This window comes from Plasmopara halstedii (genome assembly GCF_900000015.1).
Source record: "Plasmopara halstedii genome assembly, contig: Scaffold_350, whole genome shotgun sequence".
Taxonomy (NCBI): Eukaryota; Oomycota; class Peronosporomycetes; order Peronosporales; family Peronosporaceae; genus Plasmopara; species Plasmopara halstedii.
This window is the reverse complement of record NW_020187271.1, coordinates 89,989-110,199: the sequence shown is the minus strand read 5'-3', so window position 1 is coordinate 110,199 and position 20,211 is coordinate 89,989. Positions and strand designations below refer to the sequence as shown.

At 46.4% G+C, this 20,211-nt stretch overlaps 2 protein-coding genes across 2 annotated transcripts; both read right to left on the bottom strand.

Annotated features, from left to right (window-relative positions):
* Nucleotides 1-1,149: 1,149 nt before the first annotated feature.
* On the bottom strand, nt 1,150-1,479 carry PHALS_09077 (reverse transcriptase; the record flags this gene model as incomplete). Its single annotated transcript, XM_024724512.1, has 1 exon — nt 1,150-1,479. The coding sequence occupies one exon, from the start codon at nt 1,477-1,479 to the stop codon at nt 1,150-1,152; it is 330 nt and encodes a 109-aa protein (XP_024575381.1).
* A 12,735-nt stretch (nt 1,480-14,214) lies between these two features.
* Nucleotides 14,215-17,361, bottom strand: PHALS_09076 (udp-glucose-pyrophosphorylase phosphoglucomutase; the record flags this gene model as incomplete). The annotated part of the gene is made up of 1 exon (XM_024724511.1): nt 14,215-17,361. The coding sequence occupies one exon, from the start codon at nt 17,359-17,361 to the stop codon at nt 14,215-14,217; it is 3,147 nt and encodes a 1,048-aa protein (XP_024575380.1).
* Nucleotides 17,362-20,211: the final 2,850 nt, after the last annotated feature.

Below are 20,211 nucleotides of genomic sequence, written 5' to 3'. Positions count from 1 at the left end.
GCATAACTACTGGCTACCTAGCCCCGTACCGTATTCTTGTTTGGGTGTGGTCACACCACGCACATCTCGTGTGACACACGCCCCTGTTATTAGGGTTCGTGTAAACCCGTTACAAAAGCCTCTTCAATCAAGTACACACGGAACTTGACCAAAGCATACTTCATTGCTAAAAGCGCTTTGTCACGAACTAGATAATTTCGTTTTTTGGGCCGGAGTTGTCGCAACTGATACGGTACAACTCGCTCTCAACCCTCATCATCGTGTTGCATCAATGCACAACTGATTACATAATCAGTTGCATCGCAGACCACATGAAAGGGATCAAAGTGGTTTGTAATCGTAAGGACAGGAGATTCTCATAATCTCTTTTTTTCATCGGCAATTAGCTTCTTGTGATCCTTTGACCATCCCCACTTAACGTTCATATTTAGATAGTCGTTAGGGTTGCACCAACACTGTATAATTGCGCGTGTATTTGTGTTAATAGTTAACCAAGCCCCACTATTGTTTACTTATTTTCTTTTGTTTGGCAGGCCAATCATTTGAAGCTTTGTTTTTTTATCTACACGAACGCCATTATTGCACACAGAGCAAATTAGAACAAGGATATTTGGTGCAAAAGATGCACTTTATAGGTTGGTGTGGCGTTTTTTCTCTCGCATAACTTGGAAGACTTGACGAAGATGATCAAGACAAATATCGACTTCAGACTTCTTTCTCATCTGTTTTCTAACCATTTACATATATATCATCAAAGTAACTCGATGCAAGCTCTCTAAGTGGATAAAGAAGATTCGTGATCGTTCAATCGAAAGTCGCGGGAGCGCTCTTCAAACCTTGTTGCATTTCTAATTATTCCCACAGCTTACCACTGGGGGTACTGACTGTATCATTTTCGCGCATTCTTATTTGATAATAAATCTTTGAAATTGATAGCACTGAAAACAGTACTGCCAACCAATCCATCAAAAATAATATTCCTGCGTGAAATGGAGTCTGAACAGATATGGATGTGCATTTATTTTGTCGAACCAGTGAACAATGCGCAACCTCCCGTCGCTTTCATAACACAGGAGAAAGGACTTCAGTGCGAAAACTTGATCTCACGCACATGACTAGCCTTCTGTCGCTGCTCAAAGAACTTTTAAATTACACAGACTTTTTCTTTTGGCGACGCCACTGCCGTTTGATACAATACTTTGTACCAGGAGCTACGTCAATTTCATGACGAATGCCTTTGTCAGATGGCAATTCGCCCGATACCTTGTAAGGAAAGGTATCAGCATATTCATTGGCAGATTCATTCAAAAGGTTTGTCCTTAGAGCGTAACACGACTGCTCATCAAACATTTCCGTCCGTGTCTTCTCATCAAGTACTTCTGCTGTATTGATGTCTTCGTCGATAGATTTTTCGACGATTGCACATATTTGCAAAAGTTTTCCTTTCGCCAGGCTACGCTTCAGCATCTTCTTGCTCATCAACGGCAAAAAAACCAATTTAAATGATTTTTCATCATCACGTGACGGATAACATTGACGTCTCAAGTTTAAAGGTATTTCTTTGAGAATTTAACCTAGCTCAAAATAGTTATAAGGATATTTCTCCTTCTCTGTTGTAGGCCACAACATTCACGAACTCGCTCGAAGTGTCTTATTCTTAAATTCTTCCTTTATCAAGACAGCTTGTACCCTGATCAACGGCTTACAAAATGCTTGACGGAATACTAATCTTGGGAGCCTTCTTTTTTCTTTTGGAACGGTTTATGTCTCTAGTCCCATTATTCTTCATCAATGTCGATGGCAAAGAAGACATAATGTTTTTGGCGCTTGACTGCGTCATGTTTCATTAATGTCATTACTTTCGTCTTTTTGAATTTGCCATTTGAACGTGGGGGCCATCGCGCACCACAATATCATTTAGGACGTCTGTAACTTCTTTAACAGTTACAGACGCCATACCACTTCGTCCGTCAGCTAGAGTTAGCGCACCACCTGGTAACAACAATCTTTATATTTGTTCAGTCAATGCTAGGCCAATAACGCTTCAACCATGGTATACCTCGGATGATATCGAACTTGTGATTGATGACAAGAAAGATATGCACGCCTTCACCTTGGAAATCGTCAAGCTTCGTTGCCAAGCAAATGATTGGTTTGGCATCGTCATTGTGGATATGCTCGCTTGACGAATGATCATTTCTCGTTTCACATTGGACAGGCTAAACACCATTCTCAGTTGTAACTTGCGCTCAAACAATTTTTTTCGACAAACCAGTGCCAGCAAAGCTCGTTGTGGTCTCTCATAACCATCTGCAAAGACTTTTGGATCAAAAAGGTGCGCTTTGCCTGGCACTAGTATCTCTCAAAGTGGAATTGCATATGCATCAGGCACGTTCGAATCAGAGTTCTGTGTATCCACAGCTTCTACAGTTCTCTTTTCGGGTCCAGACGGGAGGAAGCCTCGCTCCTTCTGGTCGTTTCCGTTTTTTACCCTTGGGAGCGTCTGACCCGACGACTTTTATAACGTTCGTGGTCATACCCTGTGTTTGTTACCGACTCGGAACAGACACTCAGCAGTTGCGAGTAAAATGGCCCAGTTACCCACACCGGAAACACTTTTCATCGTTGCGAGGACGATCACTTCTAGGCGTGGCATGTACGACAAGTCTATTGTCTCTGGACCATCACCTGTAGCAGTCGACTGACGCGTTTGTCTTGGAACGACGCCAGCAAACTTGCCTTGCTTTTTTCTTGCATCGCACGGTTAATGGCGTCGTTAAGCGCCTTAAAGTACTCACGGAGCAGCGTCGTCCAGTACCTTTAGATACTCATAGAGCTATTGATTTCGTATCAATCTATCATAACTTAAACCCGCATAGAGCTATTGATTTCGTATCAATCTATCATAACTTATACCCAACCTGTGTGAAAACGTCAACTGGCTCGTCAACAATGCTTGGTACCGAGTAGCAAGCACGATGTGCACACGACTGTAGGTCGTTACGAACTTGAAATGCTTCAAGAACAGTGCACACGACTGTAGGTCGTTACGAACTTGAAAAGCTTCAAGAACTTGGCAAGGGTACTGAACTTACTTTGTTGTGGTTTAAACGCTCTCGTTAGCTCGACTGTGAAGTGTTCGTAGCCGAAAAACAGTTTCGATCCGTTAAACGCTTACTATACGCCCAAAACTTTGCATGACCCGCAAAGTTAATCATTGAGAATAACACTTGCTGCAAGGGGTCTCAGTTGTCTTGCAGTGATTGCTGCATCCACTCTGACAAGCTTTCGTAAGAGATGCTCGTTCTCTCCACGCTAGTACAAAGACACGTTCGGTTTCAGAGGCATCATTATGTATGAAGAAACAGGGATTGCGACCTGCTTTCATGATTCCATAATCTCATGTTGCATGAAACTGACGGTTGCGTTCTTCTAGTCATCCGGCGAAGACGACTGCAGTAAGCTGACCGCTGCAGGTTCACCGATGACTTCTCGCATCCGCACGAGTGTCGTCCACTCATGTTAAGACAAATGAGGAAACATCTCATTCGCCAACACCTCAGTTTGCATTTTTGATGGACTGAGTGACTAAGCGTTACCCAACTCCTTCCATGTCACTCGGACAAGGACAAGAGTATGGTTTGGACTGGAATGCGCGACGTGCTCAGTAGCCGCGTCGTCAAACCAAAATTGAGTGTCGTTGGAAAGACCGCTCAAATTGCTACCAGGTGTAAGGAAGTGCTGTTCACAATCAGTTGCTCAAACACAACACACACGCTTGTGCGACAAGAAAGCGATTTCCGACGTAGAGAGATAAGAACAGCTCCAATTTGGAGGGATTTAATACCTTAAAGGAAAATTTGCAGCAAAATCCAAAATGAGTTTTGGTTCCTAGCTACTTGCAAAATACCCCAACGGTTCCAAGCGATTTTACTGGTAAGACATTGGGTTCCTGCTTTATAACTCAAGGGTGTACTGAGGTTGAACCTCAGCTTCAACTAATAAGAGATCATGGGTGTAAGGAGCTTGAATTTCGAAAAATTGAACTTCAACTTTCTTATAAGATTCGAGTAGAAGGAACTGGCTTACGTCACCGCTTCGAAAGCTTGATTTTCAAATTTTGTGGAAAGTATCCTGTAGAATTGACCGGCTTACGCCACCCACTTCTAGAGACAGATACACGTCGGTCTCGTCACTAGTACATGTCCTCAAGTAGGAAGTAGCATTTTGTCTCACACAGAACGGTTGTGACTTTATAAAAGAAATCACGTATGTTTTTTGGGAGCACCATACCGTAATCTTCGTTAATTAATTCCCACAATACATACAGAAGGTACTTCAATGTACCTTTATGAAATGGCTAAGTGTAGCCCATTACAAAATGTTTCTGTCTCCGTAAAGGATGACACATATAATTCCCATAATGCAGACAAAAGGTACCTTCATGTAATGGCTAAGCGTGGCCCATTACATAAGGCAAACGTAAACCATGTACCTTACAAACCCCCCTTTATCTGAATCACACTGACAATTACACTTCTGTCACTTCATGACATCGTACACCCTCCCGTTTGTACTTTCACTCCGATCATTTGCACCTAACAGCTCCTATTCCTAATATTATACTCGGATCAGGAGTCCTCTCCTTTACATATCGCTGAATGGCTTGTAGAGCCTGCAAGAAAGACGCGATCTTTTGTGGTCAATGGCCATAAAACCGTTTTTGATCAGGTGAGCAAGGTGTATGAGATGAAAAGGTCAAGCGTTTTTGCGAACTTGTCCTGCCATTTCCGCTCGCAGAGAGACACGGATGGAGAGCTCAGTAAGAATGCGGAGTTTTCAATGCTCCACTACGTTACTGCACTAATTACCCACTCAATTCATTCTCTTCTGATCCAATAGGTTGGACTTGACCCATGAAACCCATGTTGCCCGTCTGCAAGCGCAAAAGTTGCAGCGACTATCGCGTACTTATAGAGACGTCGGGATCATTGATTACAATGATCTGGTGTTGCTCGTCGCGCCAGGGTGGAGCTCTTTCACGCCTATGCGCTGCGGTGTCCACTCCAACAGAGAGCTAAAACGACGCCGAAAAATCTTTGAAGAGCGCACTTTGACCCCTCAGGTCGCCATTCCTTAGGTGCTATCTGCGCTTGTCGCAAAAGTTGAGGTGAACGCGTACCTCCATGAGATCAGCAGCTTTGGCCTTGAATGTTGCGAAAGTAACAAAAAATATCGCACTCAATTCGCGCATCGGGTGGGGAACGCTCATTAGCTCAACTTTTCGGCAGCTTTACAAACCAGCTCCAGTAAAGTAGAGATCCGACTATCGCGTCATTAAATGCTTGGATCGCAAAGATTCAGGCCATTGTGGATGTCGAGGTGGAAACACATCACATAAAAGTCTTGCTGCTAACAGCCCAGCTCATCGCCATGACGCAGCTACTTCAAGTCTCAAAATCAGAATGCAATGGAACACACGCGATGCCTGGTGATCTTGCTTCGTTTTCAGGGGGGAAAATGGCCGAGAGTGCGCCGAGGCTTAACCGGCAACGGCGCTAGATCAACCCCGCTGAGATAGGGCCTTAAATTCAATCACTTTTAAATATCACTTCCGCTTCACATGAATCGGTAGCCACACTATTGTTCCTACTGCCTCACTTTCCATTCCTTGTTGAGTGGACAACCCGTCGCACAACGAGCAGTACTGGCGAACAATGTTCTCATCCGGCTGGCTTCGTTTTCTCTCTCATTTATGGCGGCAAGTCGACTCTCTCGGCGTGCTAACGCTTCTAACATTGGGGTAGTTCCCAAATGCTCTGTTTAAGCTATGTCATCGAACTAGTGGGTTTGTTATACCCATGGCGGCTCAGCACCGTATTGCTGCCCTACAGCAGTGACAAGATCAGCTACAGGGGAGGATAATGACACTGCTCTCGCTATACTTAGCGTTTCGTATACATCTAGCTCGTGTGATCGGAATCAAGGTAGGACTTCTTCAAAACCCACTCAGATCTGGATGTGTTTCGCAATATCTTCGAGTCTCTTATCGTGAAGATCAATCCCTTTTTCGCTACGATAGTGACCATCCGACGTCGCGCGGTCGCAGCTAAGCCAATTAATTTCAAATATGCAGGTAATTATAGTTGCATTCAAGAACTTTTGCCCCACATTACATTCGTGTGTAACACGCCCTCCTCTGGCATCGGCGTGTCACTATTACTCATTCTGTATCTCAGCCGAAGTGACGCGCACCTTTCGCACGACGCTAAATCTCTTTGGGATAAAATGTTGATTTCGCTGTTAAGCGTAGCCGAGAAGATATTAGTCAGTAAATGTGATCAGCGCTATAGCCGGAATAAATGCATCAAATGCACCGAGGAGATTACAAAACCATTTACTAAAAGTAGCATAAGCTTGAAGTGGACGTACTGCTTATTTAGCGCAAACCTATCGAGTGGATGCAGCTCAGCCCAGCATGTTCTTCTCTTTGCAAATTGCTTGAGGGGGATTTTCTACACCAAGCGATTGGCGCGTTGCGTCTATCCATCTGTTTGCGTATGTTCGGCTTCACTTGTCAAAACTGATCATTGGTACTCTGATCGGGTTCGCTATTTCTTTTTATTAAGCAAGAGTATTGATCCTTAGTGGCCAACAGCAAGCCATGTTGGCGAAAAGAAATAGCTTGACTGAGGACGGTTGTGGAGAGAGAAGTGGAATGGGCCATTGTCCTCGGACGATTTGCAAAGGCTACACGGCCAAAATTACCAGACTCATCCAAAGGAATCAAATATAGACTCCATACTTTTGGACTGCCAAAGTTATGCTTCAACCGGGTAGCTGGCCAAACGTATTTACGCACTCGGAGAGGGTTTTCCCCTTGTCACATTTTTTACGTGCGTGCTTATCTGCTAACCCACTTGGCCACCAGCATGGCCAGATCAAGATGCATTATGTGCCAAAAAGTGCATCTGGTACCTGGGGTCATCGTCATGAGTTATCACCGCACGCTGAGCGTTAATGTTTCAGTGTGGTGATGCAGCAAGACTTGGAGTAAAGAAAAAATCAAACAAACGGTGCGATAAAGCGGTATCTTAGTTAGAATTTGCCTTGCTTCCAAATCTCTGACAGTGCTACACTTGTCGCCTTCTGACCCGTACGCTGTATGCATTGTCATCAGTTGGCGACTTCATGACATTGTCTAAAGTCTACATATTTTAGCCGACATAGCTTAAATCTGCACACTCAGCCACGAGAAATATTTACTAGAACGTTATTGACAGCGCCGCTGTGCGTGTCAAATGCGTGATCTATACATATTCAAATGGCTAAGATCCAAACAGGCAGGTGCTCCCTGTATATATAAATGCGTACTTTATGACAATAAGCTCCATGTTGTGAGCTGGTAGTTCCTTACTGACAACCTAAAACCGGGGTGATTCAAAAGCGATTACGCTGTCACACCCTAGGCATCTGCTTGAATAAAGCACGGCTATAGCAAATGCTGACACGTTTCAGACAACATGAAGTGGATGACCAAGATTCAGAAAAATTAATATTGAGGTACGCATGAGGATTTTGCTTAAAGCCTCATAGCAGCACGCAAGCACCATTTGTTAACCAATTTTCAGAAAATCTGAGAGGAGGTACACCATGTCGGCATAAGTTGCACTATACTTGTGCAGTAGTTTGTCATACTAGGCCACTTTCTAAATTTTGTCGGAGTCGGGTCAATCTATGATGGTATCAATCGCTGCAGGATCTGTCCGCAGACAACTTTTTCCAATGAAGCAACTCAGTTAGAGGATCTCGTCGATGCCCAGGGCATTGTCAAACCGCAAATTTAGTCGCACAGCATCGAGCGCTGCTCGCGAGTGTCTTTTATGGATCACCACATCCAACTCCCCTTGATTTTGATTAGGCACGATGTGCCAGAGCGGCTGCATTGCAAGATAAATAAAACGCTCTGGTGCAGTAGACATTTTCTGTGGCATAACCAGTCGCTTCCAGAGTATCCCACTCGGAAGATTTACCGCAGTAAGAAAAAATCGAAGTTCCTCGTGATTAGTCTACAAAAATAATCAACCAAGTCAAGGGTACTAAACAAAACTCAGTCAATCATGCTGTTCTGAAGCGCCTCATTCCTAGAAATTGACATTTTGTGGCTGCAGTAAGCTTCACATACACATGCGCAAACCGCCCCTTGTTTCTATCCTTACGGTACAGAAAGCTGGTATCAAATAAGATTTTTCTAGCTCACATCAACATCCGCATCTTTTCTTGGAAGAAAGCTAAAATGGCATCACATCGTTTCCTTGGTAAGGGTCATCGACGCGTGACACAGTACATGGCTTCAGAAACGGAGTCAATGTTCATTACGCATCCTCTTAACCAAGGGTAACACACATGGCGAGCCTATCGACGCCAAGTCGTAAATTTTATCGAACAAAGTTGTCTGCTCCTTGCACTCAGTGCTCTGAGGGTGTCTTCAAAAGAACAATTATTCAGTTGTATGATAAGGTAACCTCCTTGTCAAGTATCACCCGTAGCATTTCGATGTCTTCACTAGCTTGCAATTTTTCGCAAGCATCTTCAATGATTTTTCTCCAATATCAATTCGAGCTTTTGCCGGATACAGTAAACATTACAACCCTAATGATTGCTCCGGTTGCTCCATCATTTTAGCCATATCTCAGTGAAGCAACTCGCATTGCACGATAGGTGCGTCACACGGTCATGTCAACTCAGCGGAGTGGTCAGATCTTGACATGGATGATTCATCGAAATAACTTCAAAATCATGCCCTTATTTACAGTTGCTTATACTTTCCACCGGCTCTGGCATAGAATACACCAGTAAACAGTTATTACAAGGCGCAACACCAGGTAAACACATTTGGGATTACGAAATACAGTCATTCGTTAGAGGTAGAGTGCGATATACAAACTGTATTTACTATATCATTCCAATAGCGCAGCTCACTACCGCTTCTGCCTTCCAATTCTTTCTGAAACACCAAGCAATGTATTTGCTAGATAAAACAGACAACCGCAGTTGCTCCACCAAAGCCACAAAAGCTTTTCTTCCGCACCAAAAGCGCTTTTGCTTCCTGCTCATTTTAAAGTCTCGGAAAGTCTTGATAGAATAAGGAGAGTTGTGTAATTATGCAAAACGTGAGACTGTCGAAAACATTATACAGTGCACAGATGCCGAATACAGGTACAGTATCTTCGCATCTTGCGGTGAAAATGCGTCAAGACTCCTCTGAGCACTTTTTTGTAAGACTCTAAGGCTTGACAGCGTGAAACACTATCTCCTTCTGGATCGGATTCGAGATTACAGTCTTATCCTAGGGTATCGTGGCTTCGATGCCAGGAGCCATTGATCGACTTAAACTTCGGCAGCATGCACGTCTTTTCTGGTAAAGATTTGGTGATTCCCAAACCTCGGAAACTGATGTCGAGTGTCCAAAAATTATAAGCTGCGAAGAAAAGTTTTTAGGCCTAGACCTTCACAAGGTAAGATATAGCACATGCTTCAAACCGAGCAACAGCGCGTGGTGCTAGCCATCTCCAAGCTCGGGGGCCGAGCGCGAGAATGAGCAGTAACGCGCGGTGCTTCGTTTGAAGCAGTGTTCCTCTGCTGATAGGAGTTGAAGCGTCAGCTTCTGTGAGTGTTTTTGCCGCCTAATCAGGCATACCGCGTGAGATCGAGTTTCCTTGCCGCCCGGCAGGGCAAGAAAAATTTAGTGGACTTTGTCCAAAGGTTGAGAGCTCTAATTGCCAGGATGGCAGCAGATCCTCTACCCAAGGCGGTCGCAGCGACCGCCTTTATGGATAGCCTCCGCACTGGCGAGACCAGAATGGAAGATTTACGTGTGCATCTGTCTTCTTTTGAAGAAACGGTGAACGTGGCATTGAATGCCAAATCCAACTTCAAGTTGGCACGAATTTGGTTGGAATGCGCATCCTCAGAGCTCGTCAAGCGGGCCTGAGCCAATGGATCTCAGCACTGCTGAGAAAGACGAGGGAGAGCTTCGAGCTGCTGAGCAGCGTGTAAACACCCAACGGTGTTTTGTTTGTACAGACACCCATCACCTTCGGACTGCTTTTGCCCTGCCAAAGGCGCGTCAAAGTTCGTCAGACCGACGTCCCGCTACTAACCAGTATTGTTTGTCGCGGGAAAACGAGACCACCCAGTAGGCGCGGGGCGCCCTATCGGGGGAGAACTGAGTGCACCTGCTTGGCTCAAAAGCATCTGCGATCTACACAGATCATGCGTCACTGCGCACTGCGATTCAATCGCCTCACCTCTCACAGAGGATGGCCAGGTGGCTCTCATTCTTTGTAGGATAAAACTTTGAGGTGAAGTATAAGCCAGAAAAGCAGAATGCTTCGGCTGATGCATTGTCACGCAGACCAAATTGTGAGCTTGCTTATGTTACGACGGTGACGTCGTCAGTGACGGATTTGATCCGCGCAGCATACGCGGGTGATAGTATGTGAGTAGTGCTGCTACAGGCTCTCGGGGGCAAGGAGCTTGGAAACTCAGACGAGAAGTTGTCGCGACTGCGCTTACATTTGCATCGATATTCATTGATTAACGGGTTGCTGTATTATAGCACCGACTCGCCGGATTTTCCACGAGTTGTGGTTTGTCATGATGATGACTTAAAATACCGTATCCTCTATGAAGCCCACGACACCCCACTCAGTGGTCACCTCGGTCGTGAGAAGATCTACAGCTCTGTGGGTTGCCACTACTGGTAGCCCAACCTGTACAATTGGACGAGCACATGCGCACGTGAGACGCGTCAAAGAGTGAAATCCTCTTATAAATCGGCGGCGTCGCTGGCCTGTTTATCGTATCCTCCGGATGTTGGCAGTCTATGAGTATGGACATTTTGTTTGGATTGCAGAAGGACTCGGCAGGCAATACGGGTCTGGTGGTCTTTGTCGACCGTTTGAGCAAGATGGCTCATCTTCAGGAAGTGCCGGACACCATCGACGGTGTGGGTACAGCGATGCTGTTCGTGGATCGTGTCTTTCGACAACCTGGACTCCCGGAGTCAATTGTATCTGAAAGAGACCAACGATTCGCCGGGAACCTTTGCCCAACAATTTTCAGCATTAAGCTCAATATGTCAACAGCGGACCATCAGCGGACCGATGGTTAAACTGAGCGCATTAATCGCGTCGTTGAAGACGTGCTTTGCAGCCTATACGCTGAGAGGCCGAAGCGCTGGAGCGCCATGCTGCCCACTCGTGGAGCTCGCTCTGAACAATGCAGTGCATGCGTCTATCGGCTACACGCCGCTCTACGTGAACGGACTTGTTAATCCTCGCGTCCCGCTGACATCGCCATCCCATGGCGCAGGGCTTGGTGGGGAAGGAATAGCCGAGCGGCTAGCGGATATCAGCCCCCTCACTGTGCGTAAAGAAGTCGATGACTTCCTGTCTGCCAGGTTGAGTATCTTACGACGCGTTTGCGATGAGGTGGCTGAAAGCCACGTCATGTAAAAAAGAATATGCAGACGGAAGAAGCAGGAGAAATGTTGAAATTGTTGAGGTCGGAGGTATGGTTTTCTTAGATGCTAAAACCTTCCGACACATGAAGTGTCTTCTGACTTTACTCCGAAGCTCCATTCACGGTTTATACCTTTAAAGGTCGCGGCCAAGCAAGGCCTTGTGTATAAGCCTTCCGAGTAAGATGCATACCAAGCCGGCGTTTCACATGGGCTTGCTTAAGCCGCCCCGGGATCCGGGGTAAGTGAAAGTGGACACGTTGGCGCCGGTGCGGCACCCAAAGGCGCTCGGGCACCCAGATGCTGAACCAGCATCTGGTTCTGGGCACAGAGTGCAAAAATTTCTGTTTCCAACGGCGCAAGGCGCTCCACCGTCGCGTGAAGTGACGTATTCGTCTGCTCGACGGCTAGGAGCCGATCCGACGGAGCGCGATAATCCTCAATTTGAGGCAATCGGTACACTTAGCGATCGAAGTTCTCGAGATCTTCCGCACAGCGGTATGCAACCTTGGTACGATGTGAAGACAATGGACTTTGTCCTCAAGCGCTCGAAGGCCATCGCAAGTCATCGGACGGCGATCGATCAAGTCGTCATCGTCCGCTGCTGACGCTTCTTCACGAGAGCGGTGACGTCCATTATCACGTGGAAAGCCGTGTGGATCGACGTCGTCGAAAGGGTCAAACCCAGTATCTTATGAAGTGGTGGTGATACTCAAACTCGAGAAATCGTGGGTGTTTTAGGTGCCAATTCGGCAAGACTGTCCAGACGTCGTGGACGTTTATGATCAGAGGGATCATGACGTTCCACGTCGTCGTACGCCCCGCACTTCTCGGCAGTATCCCGGGAGGCCGAAGGGCCATGAGCGAGCTCAAGCTATGGCCCTGAGCTGCTGTGGTCGAAGACTCACCCGTGTGAGAAGCCATAGAGCTCGCGGGTGCGTGATGGGTTGATCCATATGTCAATACGTAGGAAGTCGGCGTCGCGCCTTGAGCTTGGCAATCTCGAACCGAAGATGGCGCTCCACGCGCACGTCCGCTTCGTTATGGCTCCGCCGTAAGTTAGACAGCGAGGAAAGTTGTCGCTGTATCGATCGTTAAAAGAGCTCATCATCATCTGCGGCGGTTTTACCAGGGGCGAGCACCACAAAAAGTCTGAATTGCGGGTACAGGATCGGCTCCGTTTTGAGCTCGAAGTCGAGCGCGGTACCGATCCCTGGAGATTTTTTGTGGTCCCAAAAAGGAGCTCGGACAGCTTTTCGTTATTCATGCTCGGCTTGTGTAGTGTGGGTCCCGACTACGTAGGCGCCTAACGATCGAATGATCGCGTTTTTCGCTTCAGTAGCGGGATCCGCCGAGCAAAAGCCGTATTCCACATGAAGGTCTAGGACCGAACGTAGATACGAGTGGATGAGAGCCGCCCTGTGGGCAGCCTTCAACTGCTGCTCCTGTGCCTCGTTGAGGCGATTGGTAATGATACCACTTCTCTCGGAAGACAAGAAGTCGGGAAACGGACACGGTGTCCGCATGGTTCGAGTAGGGCTCACGTCGCACCATTGACGCACCCCATCATCCTCTTTTTTCCATCTTGTGAATGGAGTATCCGACTTGTAGTCAACTTCCTCCGAATTCTCGACGAGGAAATCCGTCGCCCGTGGCGGGCGCGGTGTGCGGCGATCGGTTGCCGAGGGCTTAGGAGGTGTTTTCCCTGAAGCCGCGGACGTACTGTCAGGACTCGCACCGCGTGCAGGAGGCGAAGAAGGGCTCTGCCAACGGGCGCTCTCGGAGCCAGCGATGTTGAGTGTCATGCGTGTCATAGACACAAGGCTTATTGAGCAGAGAGTGCGTGAAGAAGGTCCTGGGGACGTATAGGTGTCTTAGACACGCGAGCCTCGTACGAGGCGACAGTTAAATTTGAATTGTGGGTATTCACAGTTTTGATAGGGGTGTAACGAGGTCACACGTACCCTGGTTTGAAAGTATGGTTCACACAAGATCGAAGCTGTGGATCACACAAGACGGTGTAATCACACGATGGTGTGGCTACACCGTAACAAGAAGCCACTACATGGCGGGACTGCCAGTAGTTATGCAAAACTATAAGTTTTTATAATTGAATAGTTTACTAGGTTTAACTATTCAATTATAAAAACTTATAGTTTTAGATATAGGTGGCTTTGCCGCAAATAAAACAGATAAATACAGTTCCAATTTTGAACGGAAGAGTGTATTTGCATTGGGTTGAGGTTTTGGGTACTATTATCGGATTGCGCTCCGCTACACTCATACTGGTGCTAGTAGACAACGTAAGGTCGGAGACCTTGGTAAGCTTTTTCTAAGCAAAGAGCTACGGCGGCTCCGCTGCACAAGTAGTGTGTGCTCCCAAACAGATTACTGAAAGCAGGGACCGATCACCGTCAGGTTCTTTGAAAGATACTACCAACGTTACATTGTGCACATGGCAAGCAATAAAATGCTGGATTCATGAAGAAAATAATTGTAATAATTTTTTGAGAAGACTGGAGCTTAAGCGCTTTCTGTGATTATGATACTATCAATTTTGAACAAGGAAAATGTCGAAATCTAGATATTTTCGAACAATAAAAGTTGTATGAGTATCGAAACTTTTTGAGATTTGCTATTTATTGTCCAAGACGAAAATGCCTTACTACAAAGAAAGTAATCCTACCATTTTAAGTGATTACCGTAGGAACTTTGCGGCCAGTTTTCTTTTCCAGATCCGACAACTTTAAGCCCACCTCAATCAACTTTTCCAGCGCCACAGCGGCGTTCTGCTCCAGATTACCCGTGGGCTCCTCATACTTTTCGACGTACATTCGAATGGTTGCGCCAGCAACACCCGTGCCTGACAGCCGGAAAACTACACGCGAGCCACCCTCAAACAAGAAACGAATGCCCTGGTGCGAAGAGACACTGCCATCCACGGGATCAACATACTCAAACTCATCAGCCTTTTCAACCTTAAAGCCATTGATCTCTTTGCCAACGACGCCGTCGAACTTTGTCATTTCAGCAAACATGCCGTCGGCAGCGGCCTTATCCACATTTTCATAGTCGTAACGGCAGTAGTAATTGCGGCCATATTTCTTCCAGTGGTCGCGAACAATGTCCTCTACTGTCACCAATGGAGCACCCTCCACCTGCTTCGAAGCCAAAATCGATAGCCAGCTGAGGACAGCCCACATACCATCCTTCTCGCGAATGTGATTCGAGCCAGTACCGAAACTCTCCTCGCCACAAATAAATGGGGTGTAGTCTTCCTTACCAAACACGACGTTCGAGTCCATAAGGTTTCCAAAAAATTTCCATCCAGTGGGTACTTCGAAAAAAGGCACATTCAACTTCTGTGCTACAAGATCCACCGCACCGCTAGTAGGCATTGAACGGGCTACACCACGCAGACCATTCTTAAAAAACGGTATCACCTTGCAATTAGCAGCGATAATGGCAAGCGAGTCTGAAGGCGTAACAAAAAAACGCGAGCCTAAAATCATGTTACGGTCGGCATCACCATCCCAAGCGGCACCAAACGATGGAGGCAACAGTTCTGGGTCAGCTACCGGCAGGCCCTTAGCGTCAACACCCATAATTTTGATCAGTGTCTTCGCATATGTCAGGTTAGGGTCGGCGTGGCAACCTCCAAAGTCCTCCAAGGGAGTGGAATTGAGTAAACATGACTCGTTGCATCCCAAATCCTCCACGAACACGCGTCGAGCGTACGGGCCGTTTACACCCGACATAGAGTCTACGACGAACGTAAAGTCTGGGCGAGAAACGAGCTTTTTGATAGCATGGAAGTCAAAGATTTGCTTCAGCAAGCTCACATGGTGTTCAGCCGAATCAAATACCTCAACCGTAATTGATCGGCTGCCATCGTCAGCATCGACGATGGTCGTTCCAACTGTACCTAGATCAATCGTCGGAAAGTCAGCAGCAATCTTGTAAGACGTAATCACTTTTGACAAAGCGAAGACCTCATTCGTCACCTTCTCGGGTGCGGGGCCGCCGTTTTCACAGTTGTACTTAATGCCAAAGTCCTCATCCAGACCGCCAGGGTTGTGACTTGCCGACAAAATGAATGCACCAAAAGCAACACTTCCACCCTCACGCTCACGCACAACAGCAGAAACGCAAGGGGTGCTCAGCAGACCATCCTTGCCAATCCAAAGGCGGTCGACACCGTAAGCCACAGCCATTTTAGAAATGATTTGAATGGCCTCTTTGTTAAAATAGCGGCCATCCCCCGATACAACTAAAGTGCCGCCATTGAGATCCTTGGCCGGAAGAGCGTCGAATACCGAAGCCACAAAATTTTGCAGGTAGTTATCGCTCATAAACGTCTTAGTCTTCTTACGTAGACCTGAGGTACCTGGCTTTTGGTCATTGAAAGGGGTCGTCTTCACGATCGACACTTTCAGCTTGCCCAGGCCCTTCTGCTCTGAAAGGTCCACAGTCGTGTCTTTGTAGGTGCCAGAAAGCACAGTTTTCTGTTCAAGGCTTTTGTTTATGACTTCGACAGTGCCCTCAAAAACAACACCAGGAGCGAAACCAACATCTCCAGTAACCTTCAAACGGTCGCACTTGATCAGCGATGGCACGTTGCCGCGCACCGCAGCCTCGAGTTGCTGCACTAACTTAAAATTTTTAGAGTCCAGAGACACAATAGGAGCCACACCCTCGCGTTCGGGGGCAATTATAGGACGGTAGTCCTCAGTGATTACATATGCATCCGATCGCAGCAATATCAAGTCATCGCACTTTTTCACGGGAGCAAATCGGGTGCGCGGAACGCATACGGCACCAGCACCATCAAAGCACTCGATGGCAGCTCCCATTGCAGTCTCTAATTGAAAGACAGGGGTTGAACTCGAATCCTTGGGGTCCACAGTCTTTGAGTTTTTGATCATGGGCAGACGGATAACGCCTCCTTGCTTCATCAATTCTTCTTGAAGCTTATCCAGACGAATCCAAAGATTATTTGTGTTAAAATAACGGTGCTTTTCAATGTTCTGAAACTCTTTTTCATCATCTTCAGCGCACTGAGCAGATTCACGAAGAATAAGTCGGCCATCAACAGTACGCTCAGCAAGGTGTCCACCCTTCTTGTCGTTCTCCGTGCGCTCACAACACTCCATAAGGAACGGTTTGTCAGATTGTGCAAAGTACGATAAGAGGTCCAAGTCAAGCGTCGCGCCTAAATTATCAGAGTTTGACACGAACATGTACTTAACGCCATCAGCGAGCAGCTTCTCAAGCTTGCCCGATCCAGCCAGCGCTGCGTACAAATCACCGTGTCCAGGTGGGCACCACTCTTTGGAGGGATTTAGTGGGTATACAGCGGGTTCCATAGTAGCTGCATTCACTTTGGGCACCTTGTTCTGTAGAAGCTCAAGAGTCTCGTCTTCGACGAGTTCTGGGTACTTCTGCAAGTACTCGAGGGTGTCCGCGCTAGTGCTAAAACTGTTCATTAACACAAACCGCACGTGAGACTTGTGCGTAGCGCGCAATTCCGTCACCTGCTTCGCCATAATGTCCAAAAATGTGTCATCACCCTTCACAATTAACAAAGATTTAGCTTTGTCCAAGCCCATGCTGGTACCCAAGCCGCCGTTCAGCTTAAGCACTACAGTCTCCTTCAGCAAAGCCGGATCGGCCTTGATTGAGTTACGAATGCAGTCAGCTTTGTTCTCAAGGTAAGGCAGATTGTCAACGGGCTTGATCACATCCTCAGGTATCATTCCGGTTTCGCCGCTCACAAGGGCCTCATACGAGTACTCAAAGGCTTTGATGGCCTCGGTGGAAAGGCCAGCGGCCTGCATTTTAGTACGGAAAGCGTCAAATTGCACCATGTTTGAACAGTTGCTGGGGTGAGTACGACCACGCAGCGCCGGTATTGGGAGTTTCCAACTGAAAATCTTCGTCTTTGAGCTTGAGATTCCAAATTCGGAAGTGAAGCAAGAGATAAAAGGATCGCGTTGGTAGGGGCACCTCACGCCAGTAACATACTTGTTATTTGTATTTTTCAATTTTATGACGATGGTAAATTAACCTTACGTGTTTTGAATTATGATAAGGTAGACAACCGCACTGGCAACAGAATTTCCATCCAAGCAACACGCGTTCACACCACACACACTAGGCTGGGCGACGTAGTCTCTGCAAATTATCGGTACTACAAATAAGGTGCGGATGTCGGCGCAACTAGTCGAAGCAAATTAGCGAGCACGCGAAGAAGAGTCGGGGATGTACATCACCGTGGCAGTCGCGAGCCGCCAGTCTTGTTGTTGTAGAAAGAATCTTATTTGAAGGAGTAGGGTTAAAATCGACCCACTTCGTCTTCATATTGTCTCTGAAAAGGTCGTATTTCTCTAAAAAAGCTTATCCTAGACCACTTTTCTGTTATTGAGACAGCAAACGTCGTACTTATATGTGAATAATTACCGCTCTTGAAAAATAGTGTCAGCGCATTGTACCGTATCTGAACGCTACAATTGTGACATGAATGCTCGTGACCTCGTTGGATTGTTTCGTACTTCGCTAAACATTTGCTGAACGTATTTTTTGGTGGAAACAAATGTCAAAGAAAATCTGATGCCGCAAAATTGTGGTTTCATCACATATAAATTTTTGCTACAGCTATTGTTACACATGTTGTGTAAACCACATATAATTAACTTTCGTATATCCTTTTAATTCTGTTTATCACACTTGTCGGTTTAAGAACGTTTGAGGCTTATTGGCCATAATAAATGTTTCCTCCCCTTTCAGGTAAATCAACGGATCGCAGGAAGCGAGCAACAGGCGTTGAAGCGTGTCAACTAATTTAAGTTATCTTTGGTAAGTGTGTGTTCACAATTGGGCAATTCCTGTTACAGCTGTTACAACTGTGGTGGGGTGAATACCCTGTTATGGTGCACGTTACCCTGTTGTCCCTCGGACTTAGAACAAAGCTCAAAAGTACCATTTTGAAACACCATTTATGAAATATCATGGTGCGTACTCGGTACGGGCAAGTGGTGGTACTCAAATAAGTTTGTGGGATATTCAGGCTGCTGTCGTCGCGCGATGTGTTGGAGAGGTTTTTTATGTAGAGAGTAAGACATTTATAATAAAAATCATTTTGAGCTGGCCTTGATTCTTAAATACACTCTTTATATGAGCAAGCATGAAGTACAGTATACTTACGAGCTCTCGGCTCGGCGCCCTACACACGGTCGGTTGCCCATCCTTTGTACGTCACTTTACACGAAGTTTACGATTGCGCGGTCACCCCGTTGCACTTGGTAGCACTGGTCGCCAATCAGACCACTAGGTCGTCATAAGATAGTACCGTCTTTGAGGACGAAACACGATATGTTCATCTATGTTACCCTGAATGTACAGGACAGGTATAAAACCCGTGTCTCAAATTGGTTCTGAGAGGATCTCTGTTGGCGGCCCAAGGTCCAAGAGAGATTGTCGCTCGCCTGAGGGCCTTCGCTAGCTGTATGAGTTTGCTGCTTAGACATCTTCAGGAAAGTCTAAGCCAGACGTTGGTGAAGCACCACCAGGTCCCACAGAGCCCTATGGTGCGAGATCGCTTTTTTAAGCATTAAGTTCTAGTGGCAATGACGAAGAATCAGCGGGGCTGCCGTAGCTCTTTGCTCAGATCAAGCTGTGACTGGCTCCGCAATGACTGACCGCGAGCGCACAAAACACTTTGTCTCGATGGTATGATTAATGCTGAAAGATGCAAAATATTCCGCTTGGAAAGCAACCAATATGTCTTCTTGAAAGTCATTTCGGGATCATCTTGCTCAATAAAGTCGTCAATGACATGCTGTAATTCTTTCGCCAGAACTTGTTTCACTTGAAGAGCGAGAGTACGTTCACTTTTCAGTATACGAGCATCCTCCTCATACGGCTGAAGGTCGGACAAAAAAGTAAAGCTAAAAACTGGGGTGAAAGTTTCATATCATTGCCGTCTAGTTCAACAGCTTTCAGATTATCATCAGGTGGGAGCATCGATTGAAAAAATCATCTCAAAAAAGTTATAACATTTGGCGAAGTTAGGAAGGTGTTCACCAGAGAATAAGGGTCGTCAACTTTGCACTACAGCTCGCAAGAAACAAAGCCTGTTACTCGATGTACTTGCCACCGTCGTGATCTATTATCCGTATTCAGAGTGTTGTTCTCACTGCGGTGCACCTCCTGGCACGGCATCAACGATCATGCGCTTAACGTAAGCTCCTGCCCGAGCGGAAGCACGACCAGAGCGCATATCATATGATGGCACTTGCAACCCATGTCGTAGCTTCTGTCTCGTTGAAGTCTTGTATTTCAACTTGATGTTTGACGGCGTCATCCCTTCCGTTCACATCAGCATCAGAAGTATAACACGTACCCTGGTAACAGGGGGGGGTCACATGAGATGGGCATGGTGTGACTGCACCAGAACAAGAATACGGTATGTGGCTGGGTAGCCAGTAGTTATGCATGTATTTAGGTCTAACTGAATATATTTAGGAAAATCTATACATTGAAAATTTGGCGGCTTTGCCACAAATAAAAATAAATAAAAGTCAGTTTTGGATTTTAAACGGAATAATTAATTAGCCTTGGGTTAAGGCAATAATTACTCTTGGAGTAAGCGGATTGCGATCCGCTAAACTCGTACTTGTTCTAAGTAG